Genomic DNA, 13,867 nt, shown 5'->3' on the forward strand with positions numbered 1-13,867 from the left:
CGCAAAAAATTTGTCACATTACTAGCAAAATTAAGCAAATTGTAAATTAGTTACTTGGAAATTACTCTAGTAAATTCGTAATGTAATTTAGTAGCAATTTCGCTTGTTCTTAGTGTCATGACTTACACGAGGAAGAGTAGAGAAACTAAACTTTAGCAATGCTACTTAAACTTTGAACATTGTGTCTACTTTGTTCCGTGAACATTATTTAGGATTTGCTTTTAAAATGTCTAAAAGTGTTTTTGGTTAAATTGATTTTGAGTTCCAAAAGCACTTTAAGTGCTTTTTGGAAGAAATATCATATATGTGATTCTTGCATAAAGTACTTAAAGTGTTTTTTCAGGATCCACTTAGATTTTTACTAAGGATTGGTATCAAAAATATTTTTACCAAAAACGATTTCAGTCATTTTTAAAACACATCCAAACGAGCTAACGAGTCCTTAATTTGTTACTATAGGGCCGAACAATTAGCTAGGAGCGTGACCCACTGGTGGGTTTGGGCTCAATCATCGTCTGCCAGTTAGCTCAAAGCTAACGGGTCGGGTAAAATGGGCCCGAACAACGAGGCCCAACTAAATTCCAACTCCCCCCAATTTTCACTGCCTAAATCCAACAGAGTTGAAAACTCCCGCCAAAGTCCGTACCAGTTTTCCCTCCACACCATCTAATTAATACATATTTACATTTCCTCGAAAAAGCGTATCCCATTTCCCACTTCTTCACGTCTCGCAATCTCCGCCTCCTCCTCCTCCTCCTCCTCCTCCTACTTTCCTTTCTCCTCCTTCATCCGCCAGCCGCCGGATCATCGCAGGATATCAAAACGACGGCTAGGATTGGTCTATTTAACGAAGCAACGGAGTCTCGATTCGCTCTGAGAATATGAGCGCCGTCAACCTTACGAACGTCGCCGTTCTGGACAACCCGGCCGCTTTCCTCAGCCCTTTTCAGTTCGAAATATCGTACGAGTGCTTGACTCCCCTCAAAGACGGTAATTTTATCAAACCCATGATTCTTCAAATTAGTTTATTTAATTTATTAGCTGAATTTATAGGAAGTTTTTATAGGGTTTTGCTTGAGATTTGGCTAGGGTTCTTGATATAATTTGCCCAATTAGGGATTTCAAACATTGGGCTATTTTGTTAGTAAAACTAGGATGAAAAATTGAAGGGCTGCACAGCTAGTAGATCGATCACGTAGTTTAATCATTTGGGTCATCAATTTCACTGATTAATGACCCCAATTTTACTCACCATTTACTGCAACATCAATGGTTTTGACATGTAATACTATTCGATTTCTTGCAGACTTGGAATGGAAGCTGACATACGTGGGATCTGCTGAAGATGAAACTTATGACCAAATGTTGGAGAGTGTGCTTGTTGGTCCTGTCAATGTTGGCAACTATCGTTTTGTCTTTCAGGTAATTACACCGATTTCTTGTTCCGAGTATGTTTTAGTATTGCAATCGCTAAGAAACTGAATCATTTTCTGTTTGTGTGCGTTTGTGGGTGTGTTATGTTACCATGGCAGGCAGACCCTCCAGATCCGTCAAAAATACGTGAGGAAGATATCATTGGTGTCACGGTGCTGCTACTGACATGTTCATATCTGGGGCAGGAGTTTGTTAGAGTGGGGTACTATGTGAACAATGATTATGATGATGAACAGCTGAGGGAGGAACCTCCCTCTAAGGTGTTGGTTGATAGGGTTCAGAGAAACATTTTAGCTGACAAGCCGAGAGTCACAAAGTTCCCTATTAATTTTCATCCCGAGAACAATGAGAATGCGGAGCAACAAAACCCTCATTCTCCTGATCATGTAACTGAAACAAGGCAGCTCCCTTCTTCTCCTGATCGTGGAACTGAAACAAAGCAGCCCCCTCCTTCACCTGATCATGCAGCTGGAACAAACATCAAGGGTGAAGAACTACCCCTCTCAACTGTACCATCTGTTTGTGTGCAGTAGTAAAGTTGAATGGCTTCATGATGGATAGTCACATTGTTACGAGAAATTTGGGCGTGGCGATCATTTCAGTTCACAGAACTATGCTAATTTCAAACATCCCCATTTTTTTTTTAATATTGTACCATATAGACTAGAGTGTTGATTGATCTGTATTGTTTGGGCTGATAAGATGTGGTACATGGGGTTAAACGATTCTATGTATTTATAATTCTCGCATGACTGTCTCGTACGGAACTGTGAGTTTTGGTATTCAGATTCCTAGTGCACTTCTATCTTTAGAGAAATTCTGTACTCATGTATTGTGTTGGAAATTAAATTGAAAATGGAATGCAGTTCTTTGAAGTTCTGGAAACATATTGAACCCTTGCTCCTATTACAAGGTGTTGTTCTTTCGTTTCTAATCTATGTTGCCTTGTCGATGGCTAAGACAGTACTTTGGACACTATTCGCAGCTTTCGTTGCCTGAAACGGCAAAATGAAAAGACCTATAAGAACTTGTATTAAACATAGACAAAATGCTTTAGCAATGTGAAATGAATGACTTACCTCTTCATGCCAATCAGTGCACAAATTTACTGCAACAAGTGCTGTGACTTGAACAAGAAGCCCACAAATGATCCCCATCCAAAGCCCCTATTCATACAAATTTAAACGTCAATGGCGCGCACACGTACACACACATACATGTATGTATGTATATATATAGAGAGGGAGAGAGAGACTCACCATGCCTCCAATATGGAGGAAGAAAGCAAAAAGCACAGCAGTAGGAATTCCGACAACATAGTAAGCACCAAGGTTTATGACTACACAAAGATTTTGCCATCCACACCCTCTGGCAGCCCCTAGATAGCCAATTATATTTCTTTTTAGCAGCGAAATCAGAATTTAGACAAGAAAAACATGTTAATTTAAAAGTTTCATCAAGCAGTTCGATGCAGTAATATACAGAGATTGATTAGGACCTGAAAGCACACATTGGAATCCATCCAAGAAGTCGGAAAGTGCAAGCAGTGGCATCATTCTAGCAACATATACAATCACTTCATTCTCATTGCTGTAGAGCTTTCCCCAAACAAAGCGTACCAAAACCGTTGCTGTTGCGATTCCAGCACCCTCTAACAAAGCCATTGCAGTCATGACTCGTAGAGCTAATTGCGCGCCTTGCGGCCGTCCTGCTCCCAATTCATTCGACACTCTGGTGCTGTTATGATAACAGGGAAATATTATTCTCAATTTCTTAGAATAAAACATGTATACAAGTACAATATTTGACGTTCATATGCTATAGAAAATTACATGGATCACTGACCTTATAGCACTGCCGAGACCAACTGAGATCATATAAACCATCCAACATGTGTTAAGGCTGCATTAATGATAAAAATTCAGAAGCTATTCCAAATTTATTTAACGATGAGAAACTGTAATTTCTACTTTGTGTTTCCTGTTTCTGTTTTTATCTGTTACATATGATAACATTACCTTATCGATAATACGGATGTTTCCAGTTTTGGGTTCGGGAGAAGACCAGACAAGAGAACAACCATTTCGAAAGACCAATATTCGAAGCTGCAACGCGAAAGAGTATAGTTGGTTAGTGATTCAGATGGAATAAAAAGGGTTTTTCACATATATGTGTCATTGATGAGAAACTTACCATATCATTATAGCTGATGAAATCGCAAGTTTGACAAAACTGACAATATCATTCAAGGCTTCTTCTGAAAATCCAGTCCAAGTGTTCTTGCAGGCGGACGAGAACTGCACGTAACATGCCAGTAACACCACATTAACCCAATTCGAAATGCAAATTGCCAATGCTGCGCCTTTGTTTCCCAGTCCGAATTTAAAACAAAGTGCCCAACAGACCACAATGTGAAGAAGAGCTGTGACTCCAGAGCTGATCATCATTGGAAACACATTGTTTTGTGTCTGTAAAAATCTGTTGAGGCATTGGAGGAGACTATAGGCAAACAGGCTCGGAATCATCCAGCGGTTAAAGGTTCCTGCCTCCGCAGATATCTCATGGTCTTGGCCAAGAGCCATGAGAATGGTGCTTGTGTAGAACCAGATGACTGCTAAGGGGATGCTTACTGCTAATAGTGTAAGCATTGCTCTTTGCATGTGGACTCCAAGCATGTGGTACTGTTTGGCTCCGTAGGCTTGTCCACATAGGGTTTCTAATGCACTTCCCATTCCCAGCTGTGAGACATATTTCATGTTTTTGAGAGAAAATTAGAGGAAAATCACTTAGGGCTTACAGATAATTTAAAGTGCAATGTTCTATAAAAAAAAAGTTGAAAGTGCTCTTATGTTGTGAAAGCACCATAAAGAACCTTAATTTTAATAAAATTTTTGGTAGGCCTCAAAATTAAAGTGCTTTTAGCAAAAACGCTAACGGACCATAAAGAATCACAGTAATGAAGGAAGTCCATGTTACTCAACTGATTAACGACTTACATGAAATGGGAATAAAAGGTCGTTGTGTAGCAAATCAATCATATTGGCAATACAAAAAAGTTAAAAAATGCGCGACAAAGATGAAAAATTGCCACCTTAGCATCTTCGTTTCATGTGAAGAGAAGCAACTTACCAGTACACTGAAACCAGTGACAGAAGCAAATGAAGAGGCCATGGAAGCACTGGAGAGTGCCAACTCTCCAAGATGGCCAACGAACATGACAGATGTGACTTGTAAGCTGTACTGCAACAAGCTCACTGCAATCAGAGGCCCTGCCAGCCATAGCTGCAATTTTGCTTCTTCAATAACATCCCCACCTCTCCAAATTCCTCTTTGAGATGGTATTGTTTCACCATCAAATTCTCGATGATCTGGAATTAGAGGAGTCTTAACACTCGAGCTCACTTCTGCCATTTTTCACCAAATTAGCATCTTTTGCCACATGAATTTGATTGTTTTTGTTTATTGCTGCTAACCACAGAGAGAGAGAGAGAGAGAGAGAGAGAGAGAGAGAGAGAGAGAGAGAGAATCCATACAAAACAACAAAACACCTAAAAATTTGAGGGTTGGCTAATATGATGGAGAAGAACTTCCAAAACTCTCATCGTCTGTCACGAGTCAAATATTTTTTTAAGCATTTTTTGTAAGACTTTCAGCTCATTCCTAACCACAATCAAACGAGACACGTCTTTTTAAAGTTTTCAATCAGAAATCATCTTGTCGGGGGATTGGTCCAAATATTTATTGACAAAGGGATCAATTAATCTTACAAAATAGTTGCAGGTTGAGTCTACCAGCATCGACCATTCCATCCCCCAACTGTCTCGTAAAATTTATCATGCAATACAAAAAAGTGCTTGAAAAGACGGGGGGAGGACGGACGTTTTCCTTTTGCCCCGAGGGCGCCCGGCGGGGAGGGGGCGGAGGACAGTCATGATTGAAAGTGGGGGGGGGGGGGGGGGCGGTCGTGATTTTAGGGGGAGCAGGACGGGCGTGATTTGGGGTTGGGGTACGACGGTAGGTAAGTGTTTTTGTGACATGACGAAGACGATAAAAAGTCTTTTTTTTTCACGTATGGTTTGTTAAATGAATTTTAAAAAGTTATTGCACTTGATTCTGCGTTAGTTGTTCCGTTATTAATGTATTTTCTTAAAAAAAAATTTCAAGTTTCTAAATTATCATTCTCTTTTTATTCTGAGCTTGTCTCGTGTTTTTTTTTTTTTATGAAAATTTTAACGAAAAGTTTTCAGTGCGGTTCATTTTAACGAAAATGTACATTTTTACACTAAAAAATCAATCCTGATACTATTCACTTTATCATTTATTTTGTCCTTATCATTAAAACTCAAAGTTTTCAAACCATTTTCATTAGTTTTTTTTATTTTTTTATTTGGTAATGTTAGAGAGATTAAATTTAGAGACAGAATTTGTAAACTAAATAATATGTCACTAATAAAAATAAGTATAATTATCAACATTTAATAATAAATCAATTATCAGCTATACTCTAGTTTCTAAAATTTTGTGTTATATATTTGTCTATTAAAACTTTACTTTTGGCCTCGGTCCTTGAAAAGGTAAAACTTTCCCCTCCACTCCCTCCGCAATCCGCACATATTACGTAAAATTCCAAATCCAAACCTCCAAAGTCATTAGGCGACGAGTCACTGATTGAGCTCCAGGATTCCACAGCAGACGCCGCCATGGAAGAGAGCTTGCTGTTACCAAAACGCCGAGAAGAAGAGCAGCAACAGAGAAGATATGGTACTACAAGTATTCTAACATGGACTTCTTTCTTCGAAGAAGTGAAGAGGTTGGGATGCATAGCGGGACCCATGGTTGCCGTGATTCTATCTCAGAACTTGTTGCAGTTCATATCGATGATGATGGTCGGCCACCTGGGCGAGCTCGCTCTCTCCAGCACCGCCATCGCCATCTCCCTCTCCAACGTCACCGGCTTGAGTGTTTTCGTAAGCGCCCTCTCTTCCTTCATATCTTTTGGAATTATATATGCTTTTAATTTCCAACTGTTTTCGTTTGCTACGTGTTTGAAGAAATGCCAATAAAACATCGTATCTTTTTTCTTTTATGAATAAGATTACATTGTTTTTCAAAATGTGAGATTCTAAACTACTATAATTTGTTGGGGGAGAAACTCAAATTCGGGTGCAAAAGACCTTAATCAACTGGTATAACACACGTCTGCAAAACTAAATAACTTAAACACGAACCAAATCAGGATTTCCAGATTATATATACTTCTTGTATGATTGTACTTGAATATTTGCTCTAATCTATACCAGTTGCATTGCATCTGGGCAGTTTTTATTAGAACTAGCTGGTAGCCAAGAATTCAGAACAAGCTAGGTATGTGCGGATTTGCTAGGGTTGATGCAGCAAAGGATCGGACCGAGAAGCTTGATTCCTCTGATATTCTCTAATGAATACGAATACTACACCAAAGTCTTTTAGATTTTATAGGAAGCGAGTCGCGTTATCCACACACCTCTTTTTACTTTTCACATACATCTTCTTAATTTTTTTGTTTGGTCCTCTTCAGTTCATTTGATCCAACAACTAAAAATTGAAATGAACGTTTGGAAAGTAAAATTAGGTATGTAGACAGCATCCCGATGCATGTATGACTCAATTCCACTGCACCTGGTATCAATCTATGACAAGAATGTCGAGACGCAGCACAAAAAAATTGACTTTGTTAGCGTCTAGGTCACTGCTTTATGTCGTTTTTGGTTGTATTTTATTTGGATTTTTCTTTTGTTTTGGCCAAAAGGTTTCAGGTTTTATTTGATTAAATATAAGAGGTTAGACTTTGCCATCAATCATGGGGCCAGCTAATCATGGATTATATTTAGTATGAGAGTTTAATTTGTCTACTCAAACTATTGTGTCCACTAAAAATGTTTCCCGTAGAAACGTTGTCCACAAACCATGAAGATTAAATCTGTGTAGCTTTTGCAAAAAGACTACAGATGTGAGGATGCTATGACGTATATCATGAAACTACTTAATGATAATCTTATAAGCAACAAATTGAAGATAATTAAGTACAAATTTCGGCGTAGATGCAGTGTTAATATCGAAATAATGACGAGTTTCAGTGTAACAATGCTAAAGGGTAGATCATGTACTAGTTTTTGTATAAATCTCTCTCTTATAACTAAGTGGATTTTGTAACTTGCTGTTTGAACAGTTGGGAATGGCTAGTGCATTGGAAACTCTGTGTGGTCAAGCATATGGAGCAGAACAATATCAGAAACTTGGACTTCAAACTTACACTGCTATATTTTCTCTCAACTTAGTCTGCCTTCCATTATCTTTGATATGGATTTATATGGAGAAATTACTGATTTTCATGGGTCAAGACCCTGTAATTTCTCGTGAAGCCGGCAAGTTCACAATCTGGCTTATTCCCGCGCTATTCGCTTATGCCACTCTTCAGCCGTTCATTAGATACTTTCAGACACAAAGTTTAATAATTCCTATGCTCATAAGCTCGTGTTCGACGCTTCTGTTCCATATTCCTCTGTGTTGGCTTCTAGTATTCAAGTCTGGACTCAACAACCTTGGAGGAGCATTAGCAATCAGTATTTCATATTGGGTGAATGTGATTCTACTTGCATTATACATGAAGTTTTCTGCTGCCTGTTCCAAAACCCGAGCTCCAATTTCTGTGGAGATCTTCCATGGAATCGGAGAGTTCTTTCGCTTTGCCATCCCTTCTGCAATAATGATATGGTAGTCAGTTTATTTTTTGCATGCTAGTCTCAAGAAGACGTTTCGCTATGCTGGATTCTTACAATATTTTATTTTAAACGTCATTTCTTTATTTGATTGATTTTTATTGATGGTTGTAGCCTTGAGTGGTGGTCATTTGAGCTGCTTATCTTGCTGTCTGGACTTTTACCAAATCCGGCTCTTGAAACTTCAGTTCTGTCTGTATGGTATATATTCTGTATAATAAAATAAATTTGCCAGTTTGATCACCATGTAGGAAAAAGTGCGTATTCTAACTGATTGTTGTTGACAGTCTGCAGACGATTTCGACGCTCTATGGAATACCTTATGGGTTTGGTGCCGCAGCAAGGTATGCTCAAGCACATTATACCATCAGATTACATATTTATAGGAAAAAAAATCAGTTTCTTTTTCTTTCTTTGCTTATTGTGCAGTACTAGAGTTTCAAATGAACTAGGAGCTGGTAACCCACAAGGTGCTCGAATTGCTACTTTTGCTGCGATGTTTCTTGCAGTCACAGAGGCAAGTATAATAACCACGACCCTCTTTGCCTGCCGGAATGTATTTGGTTACACTTTTAGCAATGAGAAAGAAGTCATCGACTATGTCACAACCATGGCTCCTCTAGTTTGCCTGTCTGTTACCCTAGACAGTTTGCAAGGGGTCCTTTCAGGTTTGTTTCTTTGTCTTCTCCTATTAGCAATAAACGATTGAGTTCTTTCATGTTTCAGTCTAGTGTTATGTGTTTTGTGAATGGTTAAACCAGGTATTGCTAGAGGAACTGGGTGGCAGCATATAGGGGCTTACATAAACCTCGGAGCGTTTTATCTTTGTGGGATTCCAGTTGCAGCCACATTGGCTTTCTGGGTACAGCTGAGAGGAAGGGGCCTTTGGATTGGAATACAAGTTGGTGCTTTTGTGCAAACCATGATGCTCTCCTTAGTAACAAGTTGTACAAATTGGGAAAAGCAGGTATATAACTCAACCCTAACTTCTTGACAATGCTGATCTTCTCCAATTGCTTCAACGATTCCGCTATTTTCTGTTTGGTTGGCAAGAATTTGGGAGGGAAGATGAAGAACATTTCTTATCTTATGACTACCATTCTAATCCATTTGCTTAAACTGTCCCAAGATGTTTTATTTTTCGTCAAACTCCCCACAGCTTTGGTTTATCCTTGGTTTTTCTTAGCACTTAAACAGAACACCTATCCAAAACTAATGTTTCTGAGAGGATTTTGATGTTGGTCTTTTGATGTTTCAGGCAAGTATGGCAAGGGAGAGGATATTTGAGGGAAGCCCCCCACAAGTTAATGGCTTGTGTGACAAGGCAGAGAGTAACGAGTTTTGATTAGCACAATTCCCTTTATCGCGGGAATAAGGAGAAAGTATTAGGTTTATCCGTACTTTTGGCACCCAAAAAAATTGTATTAACACATTCGATTCGAATATGATTCATGCATATAAACTTGTGGCATTCGGTCTTGACTACAATCAAGTGAGATAGACGTTCTCGAATGCAATATGGTGTCCTGAATCTCCTAATAGCTTGCCTCCCAGTTGCTGCACAAAATTTTATTTTTAAAAAGCCCGAATCCAAAACGACGTCATTTTGGACAATTTTTTTCATAAAATTCATGGCTTTATGATGTGAATAGAGAAATAATAATAACAGTCAAATATTTGATTCCTTGGCTTGCTTGCTTGATTGTTAAAAAAACGTTCGTGTAGGAGAATTCAGTTAGAATTCTATTGGGCTCGATCTTGTAAATTCCTGTGGGTTTTGAATTACTTGTACTCTTTAAGTGATAGACTAGTAAATAAAATATTGTACCTTGTGTTATCAATATAATTCACTTAATTATTATAATTCTACATGGCATCAATCATTTAGGTTTCTTTTTTTTTTCCTGGTTTCAACCCTAGCCCTGGCCGTTCCCACACAAACACAAAACTATATATCTTTATATACTAAAACCCAATCAGGTGGTACTGTGGATGACCAGTGGGCGGACTGTTTTGCCCCTCCGTTTTATATCGATTTCCCTTGCTGCTCCCCGCGTCCTCATCGTGCAACTTTTCGTTGGATTTTCTTCCTCCTATAGTGTTGTACACGTGTTGCTCATAGTGGAAGGGAAGAAACATGGAAAAGCGGGCTCTTCCATTTGCTTCCACAGATTTCTCGAGCTCTCTCTCAAGCTCCGAATCGCTGGCCTCTGCAAGAAGGTATTTGTCTCTCACTTTTTTTTTTTCAATTCGAATTTTGTTTGAATGAATGTTGGATCTGTTGCCTTCGGGAAGAAATTTTAACCTAGAAAAGCTTGATTTTCAGGAAATCGCCAATTCGAAAGCTTGGGTTTCCTGGTGAGTTCTACGACATATTTGTTGAAATTTTTGTGATTTTAATTTTAAAAATCTGGGTTTTTTTGTTCAATGGTTTGCTCCATCTTATTAGCTTTCTCGCTAGAGATCTCTGCCATGGCTGCTCCACCAAACTGGCGTCCGCTCTTTCGAACCAGGTACGACTTCTTTCGTTTTCTTTTGTTTCCGGGAAAATTTAGGGCTCGAAAATGTGTAGAATTGTAGAAGTTAAAGCCTGTCTCAATCTCTATGTTGGTCTATACACAATGAAATTGAATTTTGTGTTTCAGCATACCCTTACTGGAATTTTATGATTTGGGATAGTGGCGATTTGAAACCGTTAACTGGGATGAGAATTAGAGTGATTTGAAAACGAAGAGCAAGGAATTGCAGGTGGGTAGTGATAAATGATAATGGTGGGGATACTATGATGATAACACAAATTCACTATTTTGCAGAGTTTTGAAAGTTGATTTCTTTTCTTTTTTCATTTTGATTTTTGATTTTTGTATTTTTGAACAGGTGGTGTTCTGGTTTTTCATTCCTTCTCATCACTTCTACAAGAAGTTAGTTTTCTTTTCTGCATTTAAAGAGTGTCTAAAGAAAAATTGTATGTGATGATTTTCTGCTATAATGTTTTGAAATTCCTTATTTTACTTGAATGTATTAGTGCTTGCTTTTGCTTTCACCCAGGTATCAAATTCGGTTTTGTTTGTATGGTAACATGGATTGCTCAGGTTACGTAGGAGAGGATGGAGGTGAGAAATACAATTGGGAAAGATATGCTGAGAGGTTTACAAAACACCTTTGAAGCTGTCGGTGAGGATTCTTCTGTTTAAAAGTAGGAATTTTTTAATTTTTTGTGGAATCGATGTTTTGTTTTTTACTGAGTTTATAAAGGATTGCTTGGACAAGTACAGGGTGTTTGGGATTGAAAGGTTGGGAAAGGCCACATATGGGTTCAGAGAGAATATGTTTTTTTTTAATCTCTATACATGTAATTCCCTCTACATTAGAGGATATTTTCATATTATTTTGCACATAATTTTATTGAAGGGTTTGTGTATAAAGGTTTCATTAATGGGGATTTCTATGCAATGACTGCTTGGGATTGAAAGGTTGTTCCAGCGTTTATTTTAAACTTACTGCAATGACTGTTTGCAAATTTACAAAATTTGTGTTAAATTTCAGTAGCTTGAATGGAAGACGCAATTCCAACACCTATCAATCAGGTACAACCGTATAAAAAGGCAACAAAGATTAAAGTCCACGTGTGTAGAATGTGGAGACCGAGAATTTCAGGAACGACTGATAAAATTACAAGTCTGCACTGTATACTGGTTGACAAAAGGTGAGCAATCATTATGTAATGATTTTAATTAATAAACCATTAGTTTTGCCCATTGAAAATTGTCGGAATAAGTTAAAGGTAAGGGTCACCAAATCATACTATTTTCGTTGCTATTTATTTCCTTGCTGAACATGATGAAGTGAATCTCTTCATTTGCATTCTTGCATTTAAATTTGCATGTCAATTTATGGTAAATAATATTCAATTTTCATTGTCTTAGATTCTACTGAGTTGCAGTTTTATCATCTATTTATAAAACCCATTTAGACTCACAATTTTTTTGTATGGTAAAACATAAATTGAAACATTATGTATATCCAAGATTGAAGAAGAAATTTAAGTTAAATTAGATGGACATCCAATACTAGGGGTGATGTTGTCAGGGTTGTAACCATATCAGTAGTTGATTTTATAAATAAAGTGAAATACAAGACTAACCCAACATGTATCATAAAATAATGTAGAACTACTTTTTTCTCTCTCTCGGTACTCAACATATCATTCCTCACTTGGCCAAAAATGATAGATTATCCCTCATGATGTGCTTTCCATGTTTGAATATTTTGTTCATTCAGTGTCAAGTGTTTTCTTTTTGTGTATAAGAATATCTCAGGTACTCGTTGTTTTTTCTTTCCTGTAGGTGGTACAATAGTTCTATCCGATGATGGTTGCTATTTTTCAAAGGATGCTGTGGAATTTCAAGATTGAAAACCGCTGGCTTTCAATCTTTTAAAACAAATTACCTTTGTAAGGTATCAAAACTGTAATTTTTCTATAGCAAATAATATTTTTTCCTTCACTATGGTAATTTTGTTTAGATTAATTAATGTTACGCTGATACTAACTCAAATTTATACACTGCTATAAGATCAATTTGTAATCCCGCAGCAACGCGCGGGCATTACTAGCTAGTATTAACTATTATAATAATTTTGGGTACTCTAGCCTCACACCTCAAGCTTATCGCCTAAACGAGATTATTCATAAAACGCCGTGATTTCACTTTTGCCTTTTAAAACATTGAACTTATCCACAATAAATGATGAAAATTCATGCATCCAATACAACGATTACTTCTTTCCTCTATACAGAAAATTAACGTGTACAACATGATTTTTTTTTTTTGTTCATATGGGTGTTGAATAGAAGCGCAACTTACCAATAGACTGAAAACAGTGACAGAAGCAAATGAAGAGGCCATGGAAACACTGGAGAGTGCCAACAAACGTGACTGATGTGACCTGTAAGCTGTACTGCAACAAGCTCACTGCAAGCAAAGGCCCCGCCAGCCATAGCTGCAATTTTGCTTCTTCAATAACATCCTCACCTATACAAATTCCTCTTTGAGATGGTATTGCTCCACCATCAAATTCTTGATGGTCTGGAATTAAGGGAGTCTCAACGCTTGAGCTCACTTCTACATTTTTCACAAAATTAGCACCTTTGCCACTTGAATCTGATTGTTTTTTTTTATTATTATTGCTGCTAACCACACAGAGAGAGAATCCATCCAAAATGTATAAAAAATTAGTGAGAATAGAAAATAACAAAAGACAAAATATATGAGGGCTGGGTAACATGATAGAGGAGAACTTCCAAAAGTCTCACTGTCTGTCACTCGTCAAGGATTTATTTATTTATTTATTTATTTTTTATTTTTTTGGTTGGAAGCATGAATTATTCCACAACTTTGAATGGTAGGGTCAATTTCCAATGGGCTAAAGACATTTCGACTCATTTCTAGCCACGGTCAAATTGTACACGTCCTTTCAAAATTTTCAACTACAGATTCATCTATGTTTTTGTTCTTTCACTTGTTAACTCAACTCACCCATAGACCCATCGATAATATTTTATTGTGGTTGCATATTTTGTCATTAAAGATCATAACGGGCATTCTATTGTTGCTAGGATGCACAATCTTGAGAGAATACCACATCTATTACTAAAGCACTTACCTTACGTGATG

At 37.6% G+C, this 13,867-nt stretch overlaps 4 protein-coding genes across 16 annotated transcripts; 3 read left to right on the forward strand and 1 right to left on the reverse strand.

Annotated features, from left to right (window-relative positions):
• The first annotated feature begins 674 nt into the window (after positions 1 to 674).
• LOC103402628 (probable histone chaperone ASF1A) lies at positions 675 to 2,309 on the forward strand. Its single transcript, XM_008341369.4, has 3 exons — positions 675 to 990; positions 1,307 to 1,422; positions 1,533 to 2,309. The coding sequence occupies exons 1-3, from the start codon at positions 882 to 884 to the stop codon at positions 1,965 to 1,967; spliced, it is 660 nt and encodes a 219-aa protein (XP_008339591.1). The 5' UTR covers positions 675 to 881; the 3' UTR covers positions 1,968 to 2,309.
• LOC103402629 (protein DETOXIFICATION 16-like) lies at positions 2,267 to 4,978 on the reverse strand. The gene is made up of 8 exons (XM_008341370.4): positions 4,564 to 4,978; positions 3,628 to 4,172; positions 3,453 to 3,539; positions 3,280 to 3,336; positions 2,933 to 3,171; positions 2,694 to 2,812; positions 2,514 to 2,600; positions 2,267 to 2,429 (listed from the first exon to the last, which is right to left on the reverse strand). Exons 1-8 carry the CDS (start codon positions 4,843 to 4,845, stop codon positions 2,370 to 2,372), a joined length of 1,476 nt encoding a protein of 491 aa, XP_008339592.1. The 5' UTR covers positions 4,846 to 4,978; the 3' UTR covers positions 2,267 to 2,369.
• A 1,011-nt stretch (positions 4,979 to 5,989) lies between these two features.
• Positions 5,990 to 9,704, forward strand: LOC103402630 (protein DETOXIFICATION 12-like). Its single transcript, XM_008341371.4, has 7 exons — positions 5,990 to 6,401; positions 7,643 to 8,187; positions 8,307 to 8,393; positions 8,480 to 8,536; positions 8,622 to 8,860; positions 8,954 to 9,159; positions 9,451 to 9,704. The coding sequence occupies exons 1-7, from the start codon at positions 6,135 to 6,137 to the stop codon at positions 9,535 to 9,537; spliced, it is 1,488 nt and encodes a 495-aa protein (XP_008339593.1). The 5' UTR covers positions 5,990 to 6,134; the 3' UTR covers positions 9,538 to 9,704.
• A 347-nt stretch (positions 9,705 to 10,051) lies between these two features.
• Positions 10,052 to 13,571, forward strand: LOC103428468 (uncharacterized). 13 transcript variants are annotated; one of them, XR_011577256.1, is made up of 8 exons: positions 10,065 to 10,412; positions 10,519 to 10,550; positions 10,642 to 10,705; positions 11,070 to 11,113; positions 11,285 to 11,366; positions 11,739 to 11,898; positions 12,539 to 12,650; positions 13,045 to 13,571. XR_011577256.1 is itself a non-coding variant. In XM_070815601.1 (6 exons), the coding sequence occupies exons 1-5, from the start codon at positions 10,185 to 10,187 to the stop codon at positions 11,356 to 11,358; spliced, it is 486 nt and encodes a 161-aa protein (XP_070671702.1). In that variant the 5' UTR covers positions 10,052 to 10,184; the 3' UTR covers positions 11,359 to 11,388; positions 11,739 to 11,897. The 13 variants fall into 13 exon arrangements, 4 of the variants coding, with proteins under 4 accessions (XP_070671702.1, XP_070671703.1, XP_070671701.1 ...); XR_011577252.1 differs by having other exon boundaries at positions 10,078 to 10,412; positions 11,241 to 11,366; XR_011577254.1 differs by having other exon boundaries at positions 10,078 to 10,412; positions 11,241 to 11,366; positions 13,064 to 13,571.
• Positions 13,572 to 13,867: the final 296 nt, after the last annotated feature.

The sequence above is a fragment of the Malus domestica genome, chromosome 16, assembly GCF_042453785.1.
Source record: "Malus domestica chromosome 16, GDT2T_hap1".
Taxonomy (NCBI): domain Eukaryota; kingdom Viridiplantae; phylum Streptophyta; class Magnoliopsida; order Rosales; family Rosaceae; genus Malus; species Malus domestica.